The sequence below is a fragment of the Dasypus novemcinctus genome, chromosome 21 (genome assembly GCF_030445035.2).
Source record: "Dasypus novemcinctus isolate mDasNov1 chromosome 21, mDasNov1.1.hap2, whole genome shotgun sequence".
NCBI classification, from domain to species: Eukaryota; Metazoa; Chordata; class Mammalia; order Cingulata; family Dasypodidae; genus Dasypus; species Dasypus novemcinctus.
This window is the reverse complement of record NC_080693.1, coordinates 37,846,785-37,864,044: the sequence shown is the minus strand read 5'-3', so window position 1 is coordinate 37,864,044 and position 17,260 is coordinate 37,846,785. Positions and strand designations below refer to the sequence as shown.

The window sequence follows — 17,260 nt, the reverse complement described above, 5'->3', positions numbered from 1 at the left end:
TTTCTAGAAACGGCATCTCCATCCTGACTTCAAAAATCTAAAGTCTTGGTGGCTTCCGGCTACCCGGTGCACCTATACAACGGCTCCCCCTTGCATTAAAGATCCAACCCAAATCCGGCTTCAGTCTAATTTTCCTCCACCCCTTCCAAATGGAATATTGCTCCTACAGTCAAAGCTTAGCACCAAAGCCACCTCCTCCTTTCCTACCATTCCCCGATCCCCTACCTGCACGCGATTTCCCTGCTGAACTCCTGAAACACCTCGCATCACGCCCAGTTATTCCATTCTATCCAGAGATAGAGCTATTTGTGTACTCTTCCACGCTCCCTCCCAGACTCTGCTCCTTGCTCCCAAGCCCGGGCCCCAAAAGGAGCGCATCACTTCGTGTGCTTGAATAAACTCCAGAGAATCGGAGGACCTCGTCAACTACAGATCTCGCAAAACTGGCCTACTCATTTCCTTCCCAGAGACTCGGGCCGGCAGCACCCGAACCCTCTCGTCCAACCGCTGTCAGGGCCTGATCGGGACGAGAACGTTTCCCCCGTGCAGTGGAATGAGCCCGCGGGCCACCAGAGGTTCGGGATCTGAGCTCAGGGACTCCAGCGGCGTCCCATCCGGGAGCCCGCAAGCTAGCACTGCTCGGCTGGGTGCGCTTGGGGTAGGTTCAACCACATCGCTTCGACCGGAACCTTCCTTCCGAGTCCAGGCCGGGCACTTTTGGGCAAGCACGCAGGAACCGGAAGTTGGCGAAGGGGGTCTACTGGCTTAATTGGGAATATGAGTGTCCCTGGTCTCCTCGTGAAGGGAGGTAGGGTTGCCGGGCTATTGCGTTAATTTCCCTTCTACCCTGAGCCCCTGGAGTATTTCTCTGCTCATGGCCCGATCCTCACGTCGCCCCTTGGAGGCCCTGCTGAGCGGCGGAGCATTGTGCTTTCCTGGGCAGAGAGTCCGCAGACGGCTCTTTCCCGGACTGGGCGACTGGCGGAGGCTTCAGATTGTAACAGGCTCTTGTTTACCTGTAGTTACATTATTGTCCTGTTGTCGCAGTAGCAGGGGTTTTCCATTGGCTTTGTAAAGTTATTACTTGTGTGGTTCTTCTGCTTGCAAAATATATTCATGGTGGAAATTTTGAGAAGCATACAGACAAAAATTAAAATCGCCCTTAAGTCTACCAATCAGCCAAACATTGCTTATAAATGTATGAAATTTAATGTTATTAGGTTCCACCAGATAAAGTATGAAAACGCCAATGTCGATATATCTTCTTAACAGGAGATATTAATTACAAAAAAATTTCTGAAGTAAAAAATATCAAAAACATCAAGCAGTTGAAATCTTTTTTTTTTTTTTTTTTTTTTTAGGAGGTACCAGGGAGTGAACCCAGGACCTCTTACGTGGAAGCTGGCGCTCAATCATGAGCTACATCCGCTCCCCAGAAATCATTTTTAACTATGTATTTCTTGATGGACATAAGATAAACTTTATAGGCAGTAAAACTTAGGTTTAATCTGTAAGAATCAAGCCACCTCTCGTGACTAAACAAGCAAAAAACCCTATTTAAAAAATAAACCTATTTAAAAAATAAACCTATTTTAGTTTAAAAACTAAACCTATTTTAAAGATGACTCTCAAGGGAAATTTAATTGGTATCATATTAAATTACTTCTTAAGCTATGGGAAAGTCTGTATCACTTTAAAAGGGTGCTGATAAGCCTGCAACAAATACCAAGAGGAAGTAAGGCATCCAAAAACGTGTGCTTTGCTAAATTTTCTTTAGGGAGATGGAGATCCGTTCCAGTTCCGCTGAGGTCATTGGTCTTCAGGATACTGCATAATTCCTGCTGTCTGGAAGAATCCACTGCACCTAAGAAAATTATTTCCAATGTTGCTTTTTGTGATGAAAATACAAAGGAGTGTGGAAATGCACTTGTGAAACTCTTCTCTCCAGAACAGCAGGCTTCCATCTTGCATGTGTTAAATACAGCATCTGACAAAGAACTTGAAGCTTTCAAATTGCTACGTGGAAAAAAGTCTGTCAATATCATAGAACACAGAGAAAAGTTTGGGCCATTTCAGAATTTGGAGAGTTTAATGAATGTGCCCTTGTTTCGGTATAAAACTATTATTCAAGTTTGTAACTCCATTCTTTGTCCAGCGACAGGAGGAAAAAAAAGAAAATCTCAGGAAAACTGGCTCCTGGGGAAGCTCCTCAAACCAAATACAGGAAGAGAAAGACTAAAGGTATCGTTTTTCCTAGTGTCTGTTACACTGGGTAAATATTTGAAAACCTCTGCAGAGCACTATTCTGGGCATTGGGCTGAAGAGTTACTAAGTCAGGATCCATGAAGCAGCTTATAGTTTAATTGGTGGGTCAGACATACCCTTGGAAATAGGTAATCTATAAAATAAGGTAGCATATGATCACTACCAAATGATGAGATGTACAGATAATAAATTGGCAATTTAGAGAAGACAGAGCTGTGGGCTGTGATGGTTGGGGAAGGTTTACCAGAAGAACTCTACCTGAATCTTGAAGAAGAGAGAATTGGGCTGGTTGGAAGAGGAAGGCATTTTAGGTGGAAAGAACAATTACTATCCAGAAGTAATGTACATGGTATATTTAAGAAGAATATTGGAGAGATACCTAGCTGTGTCTGAGGGTTGTACTGGGGAGTAAGGAGAAATTAAGATGCAAGGATGGGTTATGGACAAGGAGTTTGGATTTTTTTTTTTTTAAGATTTATTTGTTTATTTATTTCTCTCCACTTTCCCCCACCCACCCACACCGGTTGTCTGTTCTCTGTGTCTATTTACTGCGTCTTCTTTGTCCGCTTCTGTTGTTGTCAGTGGCACGGGAATTTGTGTTTCTTTTAGTTACGTCATCTTGTGTCAGCGCTCTGTGTGGGCGGCGCCATTCCTGGGCAGGCTGCACTTTCTTTTGCACTGGGTGGCTCTCCTTAGGGGGCGCACTCCTTGTGCGTGGGGCTCCCCTACATGGGGGACACCCCTGTGTGGCAGGGCACTCCTTGCGAACATCAGCACTGCGCATGGGCCAGCTGCACACGGGTCAAGGAGGCCCGGGGTTTGAACCGCGGACCTCCCATGTGGTAGATGGACGCCCTAACCATTGGGCCAAGTTCCCCACCAGGAGTTTGGATTTTATCTATATTTAGATACTATATTAAATCATGATTATAAATTTACAACACAAATGGTTTTTTAAAGATGCTTAGACTTTAGAACATTAAGACAAGACTTTCCAATAGGAAAATGATTCCTGTTTAAATTTATTTTGACTCTTAAAAATCATTGTAAAAGAAAATATTTTTCAGTGTTGTCTTAAAAAATTAAATATAAGAATTATTTGGCTCATCAAACATTAAATCTTGGAGGAAGCTTGGTCCTCTATAACATTACTTAAAAAAAGATTCTCTTATCCTGTAACAATAATAAGCACTATTTTTTCTGGACCAGTGGTTTTCAGTTTTTGGGGGTATATGGCTACTTTTTTAAGATTTATTTACTTAACTTAATTTCCCCCCTACCCTCTCACTTTGCTGTTTTTGCTGTCTGTATCCATTTGCTTGTGATATTCTGTATCTCTTTATCTTTTTGGTCTTGTCTTCTTGTTTATTCTCTTCTAGGATTCACCGGGAGTCAATGCTGGGGACCTCTGATGTGGAGAGAGGTTCCCTATTAGCTGTGCCAGCTCCATTCCTGGTTTCTGCTGTGCTTCACCTTTGTCTCTCTTTTGTTGTGCCATCATCTTGCTGTGTGACTCACTTGCACGGGCACTGGCTCACCATGCAGGCACTCTCACCACGTGGGCACTCAGCTTGCCACATGGGCACTGGCTTGCCACGTGGACACCATGCAGGCATGCTTTCTGTTCTTTTTCACCGAGAGGCCCCAGGGATCAAACTTGGGTCCTCCCATATGGTAGGCGGAAGCCCTATCCCTTGAGCCACATCTTTTTACCTTTTAAAAATATATATTTTTAATTGTAAAATATACTATAAAAATCATGTTAACCATTTTAAGTGAACAGTTCTTTGACATTAAGCACATTGACCATACTGTCACTTTAACCACTGTTTAGTTCCAGACTATTTTCATCATCTGAAACCAAAACTCATACTCATTTAGCAATAACTCCTCATTTCTCCCTTCCCCTACTCTTGTTAACCATATTCTGCTTTCTGTCTCAATGAATTTTCTTGTTCTAAGTATTTCCTATAAGTGAAATCATAATATTTTTCCTATTGTCTTACTTATTTCACTTAACAGGATGTCTTCAAGATTCATCCATGCTGTAGCATCCAATAGTGCTTCATTTCTTTTCATGGCTGAGTAATATTCCATTGTATAGATAGACAACATTTTGTTTATCCATTCATCTGTTAATGGACACTTGGGTTCTTCCACATTTTGGCTATTGTGAATAATGCTGCAGTGACCACTGGTGTATAGAGATGTGTCTGAGAACCTGCTTGCAATTCCTTTGTGTATATATCTAGGAGTGGAATTGCCAGGTCATATAGTGACTTTATGTTTAATTGTCTGAGGAACCACCAAACTGTAGCATTTTACATTTCCACCAACAATCTATGAGGGTTCCTATTTCTCTGCAGCCTTGCCAACACTTGCTATTTCAGTTTAAAAAAAGAATAATTGTCACCCTAGTGGGTTTAAAATGATATCTCATAGTTTTAATTTGCATTTCTCTAATGACTAATGTTGAACATATTTTATTGTGCTTATTGACCATCTGTATATCTTTGGAAAAATGTCTTTTCAAATTTGTAGCCCATTTTTTAAATTGGGTTGTTTGTTCTTTTTGTTATTGAGTTATAGAAATTTTTTATGTATTTGGGTATTAAACCCTTATCGGATATATGGTTTCCAAATATTTTCTCCTATTCTGTATGTTGTCTTTTCACTTTCTTGATAATGTCCTTTGATGCACAGAAGATTTTAATTTTGATAAAGTCTATTTTATCTATTTCTACTTTTGCTGGTGCTTTTATATAAAGTCTAAAAATCCATTGCCCATTACAAGGTCCTGAAAATATTTCCCTATATTTTCTTGTAAGAGTTTTATAATATTAGCTCTTATTATATAGGTCATTGACCCATTTTGAATTAATTTTTGTATATGATGAAGGTAGAGGTCCACATTCATTCTTTTGCATATGGATTTCCAGTTGTCCCAACACCATTTGTTAAAGGAATGTTCTTTTCCCATTGAATGGATTTGGCACACACTTTGAAAATAACTGGCCTTAGATGTGTGGATTTTTCTCTGGCCTCTCATTTTATTCCATTGGTCTATATGTCTATCCTATGCCAGTACCAGTTTTAATTATTTTACCATCATAGTAAGTTTTGAAGACAGAAAGTGTGAATTCTCCATCTTTTTTCTTCAAGATTATTTGGGTATTTGGGCCCCTTGCAATTGCATATGTATTTGAGGATCAATTTTTCCATTTCTGCAAAAAAATGGCTGCTAGAATTTTTATAGGGATTGCACTGAATTCGTAGGTAACTTTAGGCAGGATTGCCATCTTTAACAATGTTAAAGTCTTCCAATCCATGAACGTGGGATGTCTTTCCATTTATTTAGGTCTTTAATTTCTTTCAAAAATGTTTTGTAGTTTTCAGTGTACAAATCCTTCACCACCTTTGCTGAATTTATTCCTAGGTATTTTATTCTTTTAGATGCTATTGTAAATGAAATTGTCTTCTTGGTTTCCTTTTCTGTTGTTCATTACTAGTATGCAGAAACTCAACTGACTTCTGCATATTTACCTTATATTTTGCAACTTTGCTGAATGAATATGAGTACTTTTTGAAAACCTCATGAAAGCTATGGACCATTTTCTCAGGAGAGGGGAAAATGTGTGTGTGTGTGTGTGTGTGTGGTATAGCACAGACACAGAATTTTGCATACTTAAAGGACTTGGAGATTCCATTAGGCCCATACATGGACCTGGTGATAGAACTCCTGCTGTAATTGATCTGGAACATGTTTGAACCCAGATTTTCCAGAAATCAATTTCATCCAAAGTCATGACTAAAGTTACTATTTATACTCAGATTATAGTGGAGCTACATCTTATCTAGTGGGTTAGGTTTTAAAGTCAGTTTGTATGGAGAAAATTTGTGGTCACAAATTTTTTTTTTTAAGATTTATTTATTTATTTCTCTCTCCCCCCACCCCGGTTGTCTGTTCTCTGTGTCTTTTTTTTTTTTTAAGATTTATTTATTTATTTACACACACACCCCCCCCCCCCCCGGTTGTCTGTTCTCTGTGTCTATTTGCTGCGTCTTGTTTATTTGTCCGCTTCTGTTGTCCTCAGCAGCATGGGAAGTGTGGGTGGCGCCATTCCTGGGCAGGCTGCACTTTCTTTCGCGCTGGGCGGCTAGTCTTATGGGGTGCACTCCTTGCGCATGGGGCTCCCCTTCGCGGGGGACACCCCTGCGTGGCACGGCACTCCTTGCGCGCATGAGCACTGTCCATGGGCCAAGCTCCACACGGGTCAAGGAGGCCCGGGGTTTGAACCGCGGACCTCCCATGTGGTAGATGGATGCCCTAACCACTGGGCCAAGTCCATTTCCCTCTCTGTGTCTTTTTGCTGCGTCGTCGTCGTCTTTGTCCGCTTCTGTTGTTGTCAGCGGCACGGGAATCTGTGTTTCTTTTTGTTGCGTCATCTTATTGTGTCAGCTCTCTGTGTGGGCGGCGCCATTCCTGGGCAGGTTGCACTTTCTTTCGCACTGGGCGGCTCTCCTTATGGGGGTGCAGTTCTTGCGCATGCGGCTCCCCTACGCGGGGGACACCCCTGCGTGGCAGGGCACTCCTTGCGCGCATCAGCATTGTGCATGGGCCAGCTCCACACGGGTCAAGGAGACCCGGGGTTTGAACTGCAGACCTCCCTGTGGTCATAATTCTTGAAAACAATTGCCCATGAAGTACTATGTACATAATTTTATGTACAAGAATTTTTTATACAACTTGTACAGTAATTCTTATGCACACTAAAGTTTGAGAATAATTGAGCTAAGGAAAAGCTTCAAAAAGAAATCTTGTAGCTTTTGTTTGTTTGTTTTGTTTTTTTGAGGTACCAGGGCCGGAGATTGAATCCAGGACCTCATATGTGGGAAGCTGGTGCTCAACCACTGAGCCACATCAACTCCCCTGAGTTGGTTTTTGTTTGTTTGCTTTTTGCACCAGGGACTGAACCCAGGAAGCAGGCACTCAAACACTTGAGACACATCCGCTCCCCAACATTCTGTGTTTTGGAGATTTCTGGGCATCTAAACTATTCTGTCTTTAAGATATTTATCTAATCCTTCGCAGTAAAAGGGAGATGGGTATATAGAATTAAAATGTTCCTTCTTATGTGCCTCAGTATGTATAGAACATATTATTTGTCACTATAACTAAATGAGATGTGTAGGAGTAAGGCAATGCCGCTGTACCCGGTCTTCACACTGAGCAAAATCTACATATCCAATTATCTGAAGCCCATTTTCCTTTAGAAGCCCTAAAGGCAACCTGAACTTACTGCACTGAAAAACAACTCATCTCCTCCCACCTTCTCAAACTGATCTACCTCCTACCGTAATCTTTTTTCTTTTTTTTTTAAAGATTTCTCCCCACTCCCTCACGGTTTGCACTTGCTGTGTCTGTTCACATTCTGTCTCTTTAGGAGGCACCAGGACCTGAACCTGGGACCTCCGGTGCCGGAGGGAGGCACCTAATTGCTTAAGCCACCTCTGTTCCTTTGCTTTTGTTGTGTCTCATTATGTTCTTCCTCCTGTGTCTCTTGTTGCATCATTTTGTGGAGTCATCTTGCCATGCCTGCCTGTTGTGTCAGCTCACTGTCTTGCCCATATTTTCTAGGAGGCACTGGGAACCTCTGCTCCTTGCTTTGTGGTGTCTCTTACAATGTTTTTCTTCTTGTGTCTCTTGTTGCATCATCCTGTTGCACCATCTTGCTGTCTTCTCTAGGAGGCACTGGGAACCACATTACAGACCATCCATATGGTAGGTGGGAGCTCAGTCTCTTGAGCCACATCTGCTTCCCGCATGATAATCTTTTTTTTTTTTAAGATTTATTTATTTATTTCTCTCCCCTTCCCCCACACCCCGGTTGTCTGTTCTCTGTTTCTATTTGCTGCGTCTTCTTTGACTGCTTCTGTCGTTGTCAGCGGCATGGGAATCTGTGTTTCTTTTTGTTGCGTCATCTTGTTGTGTCAGTTCTCCCTGTGTGCGGCACCATTCCTGGGCAGGCTGCACTTCCTTTCACACTGGGCAGCTCTCCTTATGGGGCGCATTCCTTGCGCGTGGGGCTCCCCTAAGCGGGGGACACCCCTGCGTGGCACGGCACTCCTTGGGTGCATCAGCACTGCGCTTGGGCCAGCTGCACCTGGGTCAGGGAGGCCTGGGGTTTGAACCGCGGACTTCCTGTGTGGTAGACGGCCGCCGTAACCACTGGGCCAAGTCAGCTGCCCTCGATAATCTTGATTAATGATGCCATCCAATCACTGAAGTCAGACCGCAGAGCTATCCTAGGCTACTCCCTCATCGTGCATATCAGTTCATTTCTCCTCCTTTTCTCTCTCATCTATTTCTTTCTCACTGTCACTGGCTAAAATTTGATCCTTAATATTTTGTCATATAACAGGTACCTAACATAAATACCCATTTCTAGTGTAGCCCTCTCCAATCCATCTTCCTTGTAGCTGCCAATTATCTTAACTCTTATGTTACTCTCTAACTCTATTTGCTTTGGTAACTCCCTGTAGCTCTCAGAATAAAGCAAGTTACTTAACTCTTCAGATATCTGCCCACCTCCTGCACTTTTTCCTACTTGCAGTCTTTACTCCACATCGTATCTTTATAGACATCTGGATGAAATAACTTCCTGTTTTTTTACTCCTTCTCCTAGTCTCTACTAAAAGTCTTCCCTGTCCACTTCTCTCTACAGTAACTGTTGAATAATAGCATTTCTAGCACAGTCTCTGGCAACAAATGAATATTTGAGCTAGGTGCTGAGAATGAGTAAAGGTTCTTTATCCGTTAACTGACTGCTACTGGTTACCTTTACTCCTACATTTCTTTAGTAATTCTCAGTTCATAAACTGCAAAATATATTTATATTATAGAAATTGATTAAGTATTCTGAATTTATAGCTTTAACTTTGTATGTTAAAATGTTTATACTTGTAATTAAACCAGCCTTTTTGTTTTAGGCAGTTAGTAGTATTGTATCAATTGTTCTTGGTACTCGGAGAATTGCCTGGGCTCACCTTGATCGCAACTTGATGGTGCTAGACTGGCAGCAAGATGAACGCTGTAGGCTGATGAAAGGAACATACCAGTCATCCGCCTATTTAGAAGAGGTAAGGCATGAGTACCTCTAAACCTACTTCCTAGAGCTCCATGTGTAGTTTTAGTCTTCTGGTCCCAAAAGGAAGGTAATGAAGTATTAAAGATGGATTTTCCTGTGGTACTTATTATTCAACCATTCCTATTAAGACTCCTGTTGCCTGTGATAGTATTTTTTAAATTGAATTTTCAGCTAGTTTTATTTTTTTATTTTTTATTTTTTTTAAAGATTTATTTATTTATTTAATTTCCCCCCCTCCCCTGGTTGTCTGTTCTTGGTGTCTATTTGCTGCATCTTGTTTCTTTGTCCGCTTCTGTTGTCGTCAGCGGCACGGGAAGTGTGGGCGGCGCCATTCCTGGGCAGGCTGCACTTTCTTTTCACGCTGGGCGGCTCTCCTCACGGGCGTACTCCTTGCGTGTGGGGCTCCCCCACGCGGGGACACCCTTGCGTGGCTCGGCACTCCTTGCGCGCATCAGCACTGCGCATGGGCCAGCTCCACACGGGTCAAGGAGGCCCGGGGTTTGAACCGCGGACCTCCCATATGGTAGACGGACGCCCTAACCACTGGGCCAAAGTCCGTTTCCCTCAGCTAGTTTTAGAAATACTTTACAATATCAAAGGCAGATACTAAGAAAAATAAGTATATTACTGTATATGTTATAGGACATCATCCCTATCTTATATTTTAAAGCTTTATTTTTCAAAGTGCTTTCCATATATATTGCCTCATTTGGAACTTTAAAACCTTACAAGATGAGCAGGAATTATGATTTTGATTATATGAAAATTATCTCAAATAAGCATCTGATATAGAGCTGATGGATTATAGGCTAATTTCCAACCCTATGCTATATCCTAGAAGTTTTTAAAAGGTTAATAAAAGTTTTAGGTTGTTTAATCTTAAAGCCAAAATAGGACTTAGGAATTATGAAGCCCACTTTACAGTTGAAGGAACTGGTGCTAAATAATTTATCTTAGCTCAGCTTGTTCCTGCTAGAACCATGCCTGGAACTTGGCTCTCCTGACTACACCAGCCAATGCTTTTCCAATTATTCCAAAATTGTCAATAGCAGTATGTTACATAATCACAATATTTTAAAAGAGAGGTACACAGAGGGGACCCAAACTGCAAAACTTCATTAATTATTTCCATGCACTTATTTTCTTTTGTTTTTGTTTAAAGATTTCTTCAGTCATTTCAAAGATGCCTAAAGCCGATTTCTATATTCTGGAAAAAACAGGACTTTCACCGCAGAACTCAACTCTGTTTCCTATACTGTTACATTTTCATATCATGGAAGCCATGCTGTATGCTTTATTAAATAAAACCTTTGACCAGGATGGTCAGCATCAAGTGCTGAGCATGAATAGAAATGCAGTAGGGAAGCACTTTGAACTGATGATCGGTGACTCGCGGACTAGTGGAAAAGAACTAGTGAAGCAGTTTCTCTCAGAGTCTGTATTGAAGGCAAAGCCTCGGGTGTTCTTCCCATCAGATAAAATAGTCCGCTACAGACAGATGTTTTCTTCTACTGAACAAAACAGAGTAGAAGAGTTATATGACTCATTATTACAAGCTATTGCCTTCTATGAATTAGCAGTTTTTGACACTGAGTCTTAAAATTCTGAGATTCAGGCATCACCTGCTCTAATGTTATATTAATGCTCTGAAGTTGTAAAAACCAATTGTTTTTTAAAATCCTTGTACAATGCAGGAGAAAACATGTTTGAGTGTTGTGGTTTAAAGTTTTATGTACCCCAGGAAAACATGTTCTTAAACCTAACCAGCACATCTCATTCTGTAGCATGCCTGTGATCCATGCCTTGGACTGTGGTCTTTTCTTGCTTTCTTGTTTCTTAATAAACGCTTTTTTAAAAAACCCAAACCTAATCCATTCCTGTGGGTGTGAACCCATTGTAGGTAGGATCTTTATATTGCGATTACTTCCATTAAGGTGTGGCCCAGTCAGGTTGGGCCTTTTTTAAAAAATTTCTTCCCCCTTCCCCCCCATTGTCTGCTCTTTGTGTCCATTTGCTGTGCGGGGGTGCCCATGCATAACACGGCACTCCTTGCGCGGCAGCACTGCACATTGGCCAGCTTACCACACAGGTCAGGAGGCTCTGGGTATCAAACCTTGGACCCTCCATATGGTAGGCAGACACTCTATCAGTCGAGCCATGTCTGCTTCCCAGGATGGGTCTTAATGCTATTACTGGAGTCCTTTATAAGTGGAATGAAATTTAGAAAAAGACACAGGAAGCAAAAAGCTGAACATCAGTGGAACTTGGAAGAGAAGAAAGAGATCAGAAGATGCAGCCATGTTCCTTGCCACGTGACAAACTAAGGACCAAGGATTGCTTACAGCCAACCCCAGAACTCCAGTTTTCTAGAATAAAGCATCACTTGAGAATCCCTTATGTGGACTTTTTCCCCCAACCTCAAACCATGAGCAGATAAATTCCCATTGTTTAAGCCAAGCCATTTCATGGTATTTGCTTGAGGAGCTTAGGAAACTAAAACCAAGTGTATTTTAGATGTTTAAAAGTCAGACTTACTGTTGAATAGCCAAGGCTGTCAATATTTTCTGAGATTCTGTGCTTTTTAGGTTTAAGTGTAAACAATAAAGTACCCCCAAAACAAGAAAGAAATTATCTCCCCTTAAAAGCAAATACAGGGAGTGGGTGTGGCTCAAACAGTTGAGCTCCTGCCTCCCACATGGGAGGTCCCAGGTTTGATTCCCAGTGCCTCCTAAACAAACAAAAACAAGCAAATGATAAAACCATCTCAGGGAAGCTGATGTGGCTTAGTGGTTGAGTGCCAACTTTCCACATACGAAGTCCCAGATTCAATCTCCAGCCCCAGTATCTCAGGAAAAAAAAAAGCAAATAACTTCTGTAGTAAGGATTTGCATTATCATCATATTCTTATAATAGGGAATAATGATTTTTCTAGATGGCAGTCATGGGAATAAAAGCTGAAGATAATTGTTAACACAACTTCTCTTATTCCATAGATAGAATGTGGCTTGATGGTGTCCCCAAAATGTTATTTTCATAAATTCAGTCTACCAAACCCAGAACATTGTCTAATAGGCACTTTTTTTTTTACTTTGAAATATCTTACATGACAGACTAATTTTGTTGTTGTTGTTGTTTTCCTTTTTCTTTTTTGGCTCCCTCATCTGTTCATTGTTTGCTTAATCTGCTCATTATTTTTGCTCATTTGTCTGTTTTAGGAGGCACTGAGAACCAAACCTGGGACTTCCCACATAGGAGGCAGGAGCTCAACTGCTTGAGCCACATCTGCTCTCCACAGACTATCTTTTGACAAAAGAGCACCTTTTCTCCATTCTTCTCTGTTTTCCATTATGCCTACCTTAGTTCAGATCCTTATTAAATCTCACCTATACTATAGTAATAGTCTCCTAAGTGGTATCCCAGCCTCCATATTCACGCTTCCAATCAATGTTTCACACTGGTGCAAGAATACAAAGCCAATAACATTACTCCACTGTTATGTTACATATATATATATAACAAAATTATGTTATCCAGCATAAGGCTGGGGCCAGGTTATTTCCAGTCTGGTAATAAAAAAATAGTAATAATATAGCTAATTATGTCCGGGTACTTCAATGTATTATAGCAGCTCTTTTTCACATTTGAGGTTTTATGGTAGTCTAGAGATTACACGTCATACACAGCACAGCAGGGTAGAAATTGAACCCAAGTTTCTTTGATGCCAAAGAACAAGATTTTTTTTTTAATTCAAAAGATACTTATTTTAAAAATTCAAATTAGAAATATATAAAGTAAGAAGTAGAAATCCTCCCTTCACTATTATCTGCAATTCTCTCTGAAGTGTATACACCTTAGACTTACTGCCAGGAGTATGTAAATCTCTCTATATACATAAACTTCTCCACCTTGGGTATGTTGTAGTTTTCTCCAACTATGCATATCTGAAAAAGAAGTCATTCCTTTTCCTTCCAAAACCATCCCCTTTGCCATTGTTTTCTATTTTAGTAAATAACTTCACCAATCATTCAGTTGTTTCTGCCAGAAATTTGGTATTCTACTTCCCACATCCTTCTGGAAATAGCTGTAAGTGAAAATGTGTGAAATACCTTCATTATTTCTTGATTTTTGATAGTTTAAATATAACTCTGTGGAGTTACTTTTTTTAGTTCCTCAGTTATTGAGGATTATTAGAATTTTCTAATTCAAGACCAAATTAATATGTAGGTGGTGTATATAGGTGGAGGAACTGTGTATTCAGTAGAAAAAAATAAGTTTGCTTTAAAAACCTTTATCAAAACCCACACAATAGGGAAGTGGATGTGGCTCAACTGATAGAGCGTCCGTCTACAATATGGAGGGTTCTGGGTTCAATCCCCAGGGCCTCCTACCCGTGTGGTAAAGCTGGCCCACGTGTAGTGCTGCTGCCTGCAATGAGTGCTGTGCTACACAGGGGCACCCCCGGGTAGGGGTGTCCCACGTACAAGGAGTGCACCCCGCAAGGAGAGCCGCCCCAGTGCAAAAAAAAAAAGCGCAGCCCGCCCAGGAGTGGCACCGCACACACAGAGCTGATGCAGCAAGATAACACAACGAAGAAGAGATGCAGTTTCCCAGTGCCACCGGATAATGCAAGCGTATGCAGAAGAACACACAGTGAATGGACACAGAGAGCAGACAAAGGGGTGGAAGGGGACAGAAATAAATAAAATAAATCTTAAAAACACAAAACAAAACCCACACAATATACATAATTGGCCAAGATGACTACATCAGAACTTTGATTTAAATATCACATAAAGCCTTTGGGGGCTTTAACCTTTAATTAAATCAATGCACTAACCAATACCAGAAAAGGTAGGTTGAACATATAAGAGGTAAAAACAAATATCTTCATACAATTTGTACACAGGTATGCATTTCAAAACTGTACAACTTTAGGATCCTTATTTTAGAGTTAAAAATATCATTCACCAGATAATGTATCTGAATATTAAGCTAATATAAAATATAAATTCCTGAAACTGGGACATATTTTAAGATACCTGATTATCTGATTGCAAAATGGTTTTAAGTGTGATATGTTGAAATCTTGTAATTAAAAAAATACCTTTTTTCCAAAAAACATCCTTAAGGTGGAAATGGTTATGATGTAGAAATCCTATAGTAGAGCCATCTTTTGTCATCAGTTTTAAGGGAGAACAGTTTGTCCAAAATAGATATATTAACATCATTAATATCTTTTTGAAATAAAACATAAATGAAATAAAAATACAAGAAAAATGTACATGGCAAATGAGTTTTCAAAATATACAAGATATCACATGTATGGCTGCTAAAAATATTTATGAAACTATAATTCATAATCTTTTCACTTGTCAACATTCGGTGATTCAATGGTAAAATATGCTGAAGGAGTACAATAAAAAATCTTACTTTTCGAAAAATGGAGCATAATTTCTGTTTGTTTTCTTATGTATTACATAGCTAATTTTGTATTTTGTATTGTATAAGCTTATTTTGAAAAGATTACCATCTAGGTGATTCATATTTACAATTCAACAGCACTGATACTTAGAGAGGCATAGATTAAGAGTAGTAGGAAATGGAAAAATTATAGATTAGTTTAGCATTAAAACACCTTAAAAAACATATTAGTGAACTCTACCTTCTAGAAACAGCTTGCTCACATAGAAAACTACTCTAACAAAGCTGTATCGGGCAATTTAAAAAAAAATTTTAAAAATCATATTTACAATTTGTAACTCAGTTTTTTCCATTTTAGATATTGGCACACTAATAAAAATACAGTCTTTTAAATATACATTAAAGAGAAATAAACTCTTCCATGAAAAGCAACATAATATAAAAATGTATATTAAGGATCACACAGTAATCTGTACAAGGCATTGTACATGTGGAATATTAAGGAAAGTCAGCTGCCAAAGTAGTCACAGTCTCTTTTGGAATGTCAAGGTGAATTCCTTCAAAATAGTGCAGGAATCTATCAAAATAAAAAAGAAGATACAATTTAATATTATTTTCATCTTGTAGGATATTTATTAATCTTGAAATATGTATCTTAAATTTTTATGGAAACTTTACCTTCTTTTACTTTTTCCTTGTTCTTTTAGCTTCTCAGTCCTACAAATGTTTCGAAGAGTTGGCAAGTATTCAATTATACTAGCTTGTCTATTACCCAGGTTCAGAAGAGAGCAACTAGAAAATACACTTTTGATGACTGCTATCCTTTTCCGTGCATTACTGTAATTTAAAAGGAACACATTTTTATTTTTAATGTCTAATAAAATGCAACAATCCCAAACACAACCGGTCTTCCCTCTGGTCTAGAGTGCAAAACACTTCTGGATTAATCTCTTATCATTTCAGCACATCATTCATTCCTATGCTCAGAAATCTTCAGTGGCTACCCACTGTCTGCCACAGCAAGTCCAAACCCTCTCCTCAATCAATAGCCTCCAAAATCTAACCCACCCTGAGCTCTCATTATCTCTCTTCCCAGCAGTCAAGTGGGTCTCTGTTGTCTTATTAGAAGTTACATTATTCATATTAATATTAAGGGCTTATCACTAGCAAAAGTTTCCAAAATTAGTAAGAAATCAAAGAAACTCTAATCGTTCCCCCTTTACTATATTATTAAAAATAAAGACTTACTCTAAATTAGCTGCAGATTGACTAATGTATACATTGCTGCGCTGTTGTGAAACATAAAAAGTAAGATCTTTAGTTGGATCTCTTCCTAATGTCTTGCAGGAATTCAAGGTTTCCAATGCTTTTGAAATAGCAGAAGAACATTCAGTAAAACTAAGAGCTTCTACAACTGCCTTTAATTCTCCAGAGCTTTGATAAGGCCCTCTGTCACTACTATCAAGACTAAACTCATCACAAAGTCCATTTTTAACCTTTCCATTTGTCCATCTAAAGTCATTTTTACCAAATTCTTTTTGTTCCCTTACATCAGTTATAAGAGCATCTAAGAAGGACATGTTATCCATGAACTCAGTGAGGGAATTTAAACAATGAGAAACAAGGGCAGAACATTTTTTTTCTGCTAGTGTTTTAGGAGGATGAGGAATAGAATCAATGTTGGCCACTAAGCATTTGCTCGATTTCTTTGTTTCTGGTTTACTTTCTTTGTCTCTGGCTTTGCTTTCTTCTGAACTTGAAGAGGTATGGGTTAGGCTAATAAATTCATCAGAAAAGTCCAATCCGGTGTCAAATAAGTCACTATCATCTAGTATTACCATCTTTTTCTTGTATTTCTTTTTTTGTGACTTTTTCAATGACTTTTCTCCTTCAGAATGGTTCCTAGCAAGATATTTCATACTTTTTGTTGTTGGGTTGGCACTCATAGTTACTGATAAGCTACAAAGGTTTTTTGTTTCTGGAGTGATATCAACTGGTAATGGTAGAATGCACTCGAGATTACTATATAAGAAATCTACATTCTGTGTTTGGAATTCTGTAAGAAGCTGGATGAGTTTATGCCATTCTTCTTTTGTTGAGATTTTGTTCTGAAAAACAATTTTGAATAAAGAGATGTTATAATAGTACATAGTTTGAACATTTTTCTAATTGAAATGTAGTATTATACTAGTGTATCTTCAAAATACTGAATCACCACAACTCATAATTTCACTAACATAAACTCCTTTGAACATCAAAATAGCACTGAATCTAAAAAACTAATTTAGACTGCTTGGAAAATTAAATTCTTTAATATTCAGTATATACCCCAATTCAATTTAGAAGATCACTTATTTCTAAATTCTATTCTAAATCCTAAAATGTGCATTTAGAGCAATGCCTATGCCCTATTTATCCAAGTGGTA

At 39.4% G+C, this 17,260-nt stretch overlaps 2 protein-coding genes across 2 annotated transcripts in view; one reads left to right on the top strand and one right to left on the bottom strand.

Moving 5' to 3' along the window:
• Positions 1-731: 731 nt before the first annotated feature.
• On the top strand, positions 732-14,858 carry TEFM (transcription elongation factor, mitochondrial). The gene is made up of 4 exons (XM_004454878.4): positions 732-808; positions 1,778-2,241; positions 9,256-9,405; positions 10,576-14,858. The coding sequence occupies exons 1-4, from the start codon at positions 778-780 to the stop codon at positions 11,011-11,013; spliced, it is 1,083 nt and encodes a 360-aa protein (XP_004454935.1). The 5' UTR covers positions 732-777; the 3' UTR covers positions 11,014-14,858.
• Positions 14,192-17,260, bottom strand: part of ATAD5 (ATPase family AAA domain containing 5) — a 58,284-nt gene continuing 55,215 nt past the window's right edge. Inside the window, exons 21-23 of the mRNA XM_004454880.5 lie at positions 16,083-16,942; positions 15,513-15,671; positions 14,192-15,411 (exon numbers count right to left, since the gene is read on the bottom strand). Of these exons, the coding sequence (XP_004454937.1) occupies positions 15,333-15,411; positions 15,513-15,671; positions 16,083-16,942 (1,098 nt within the window). The 3' untranslated portion in view covers positions 14,192-15,332. The remainder of the gene's footprint in view (positions 15,412-15,512; positions 15,672-16,082; positions 16,943-17,260) is intronic.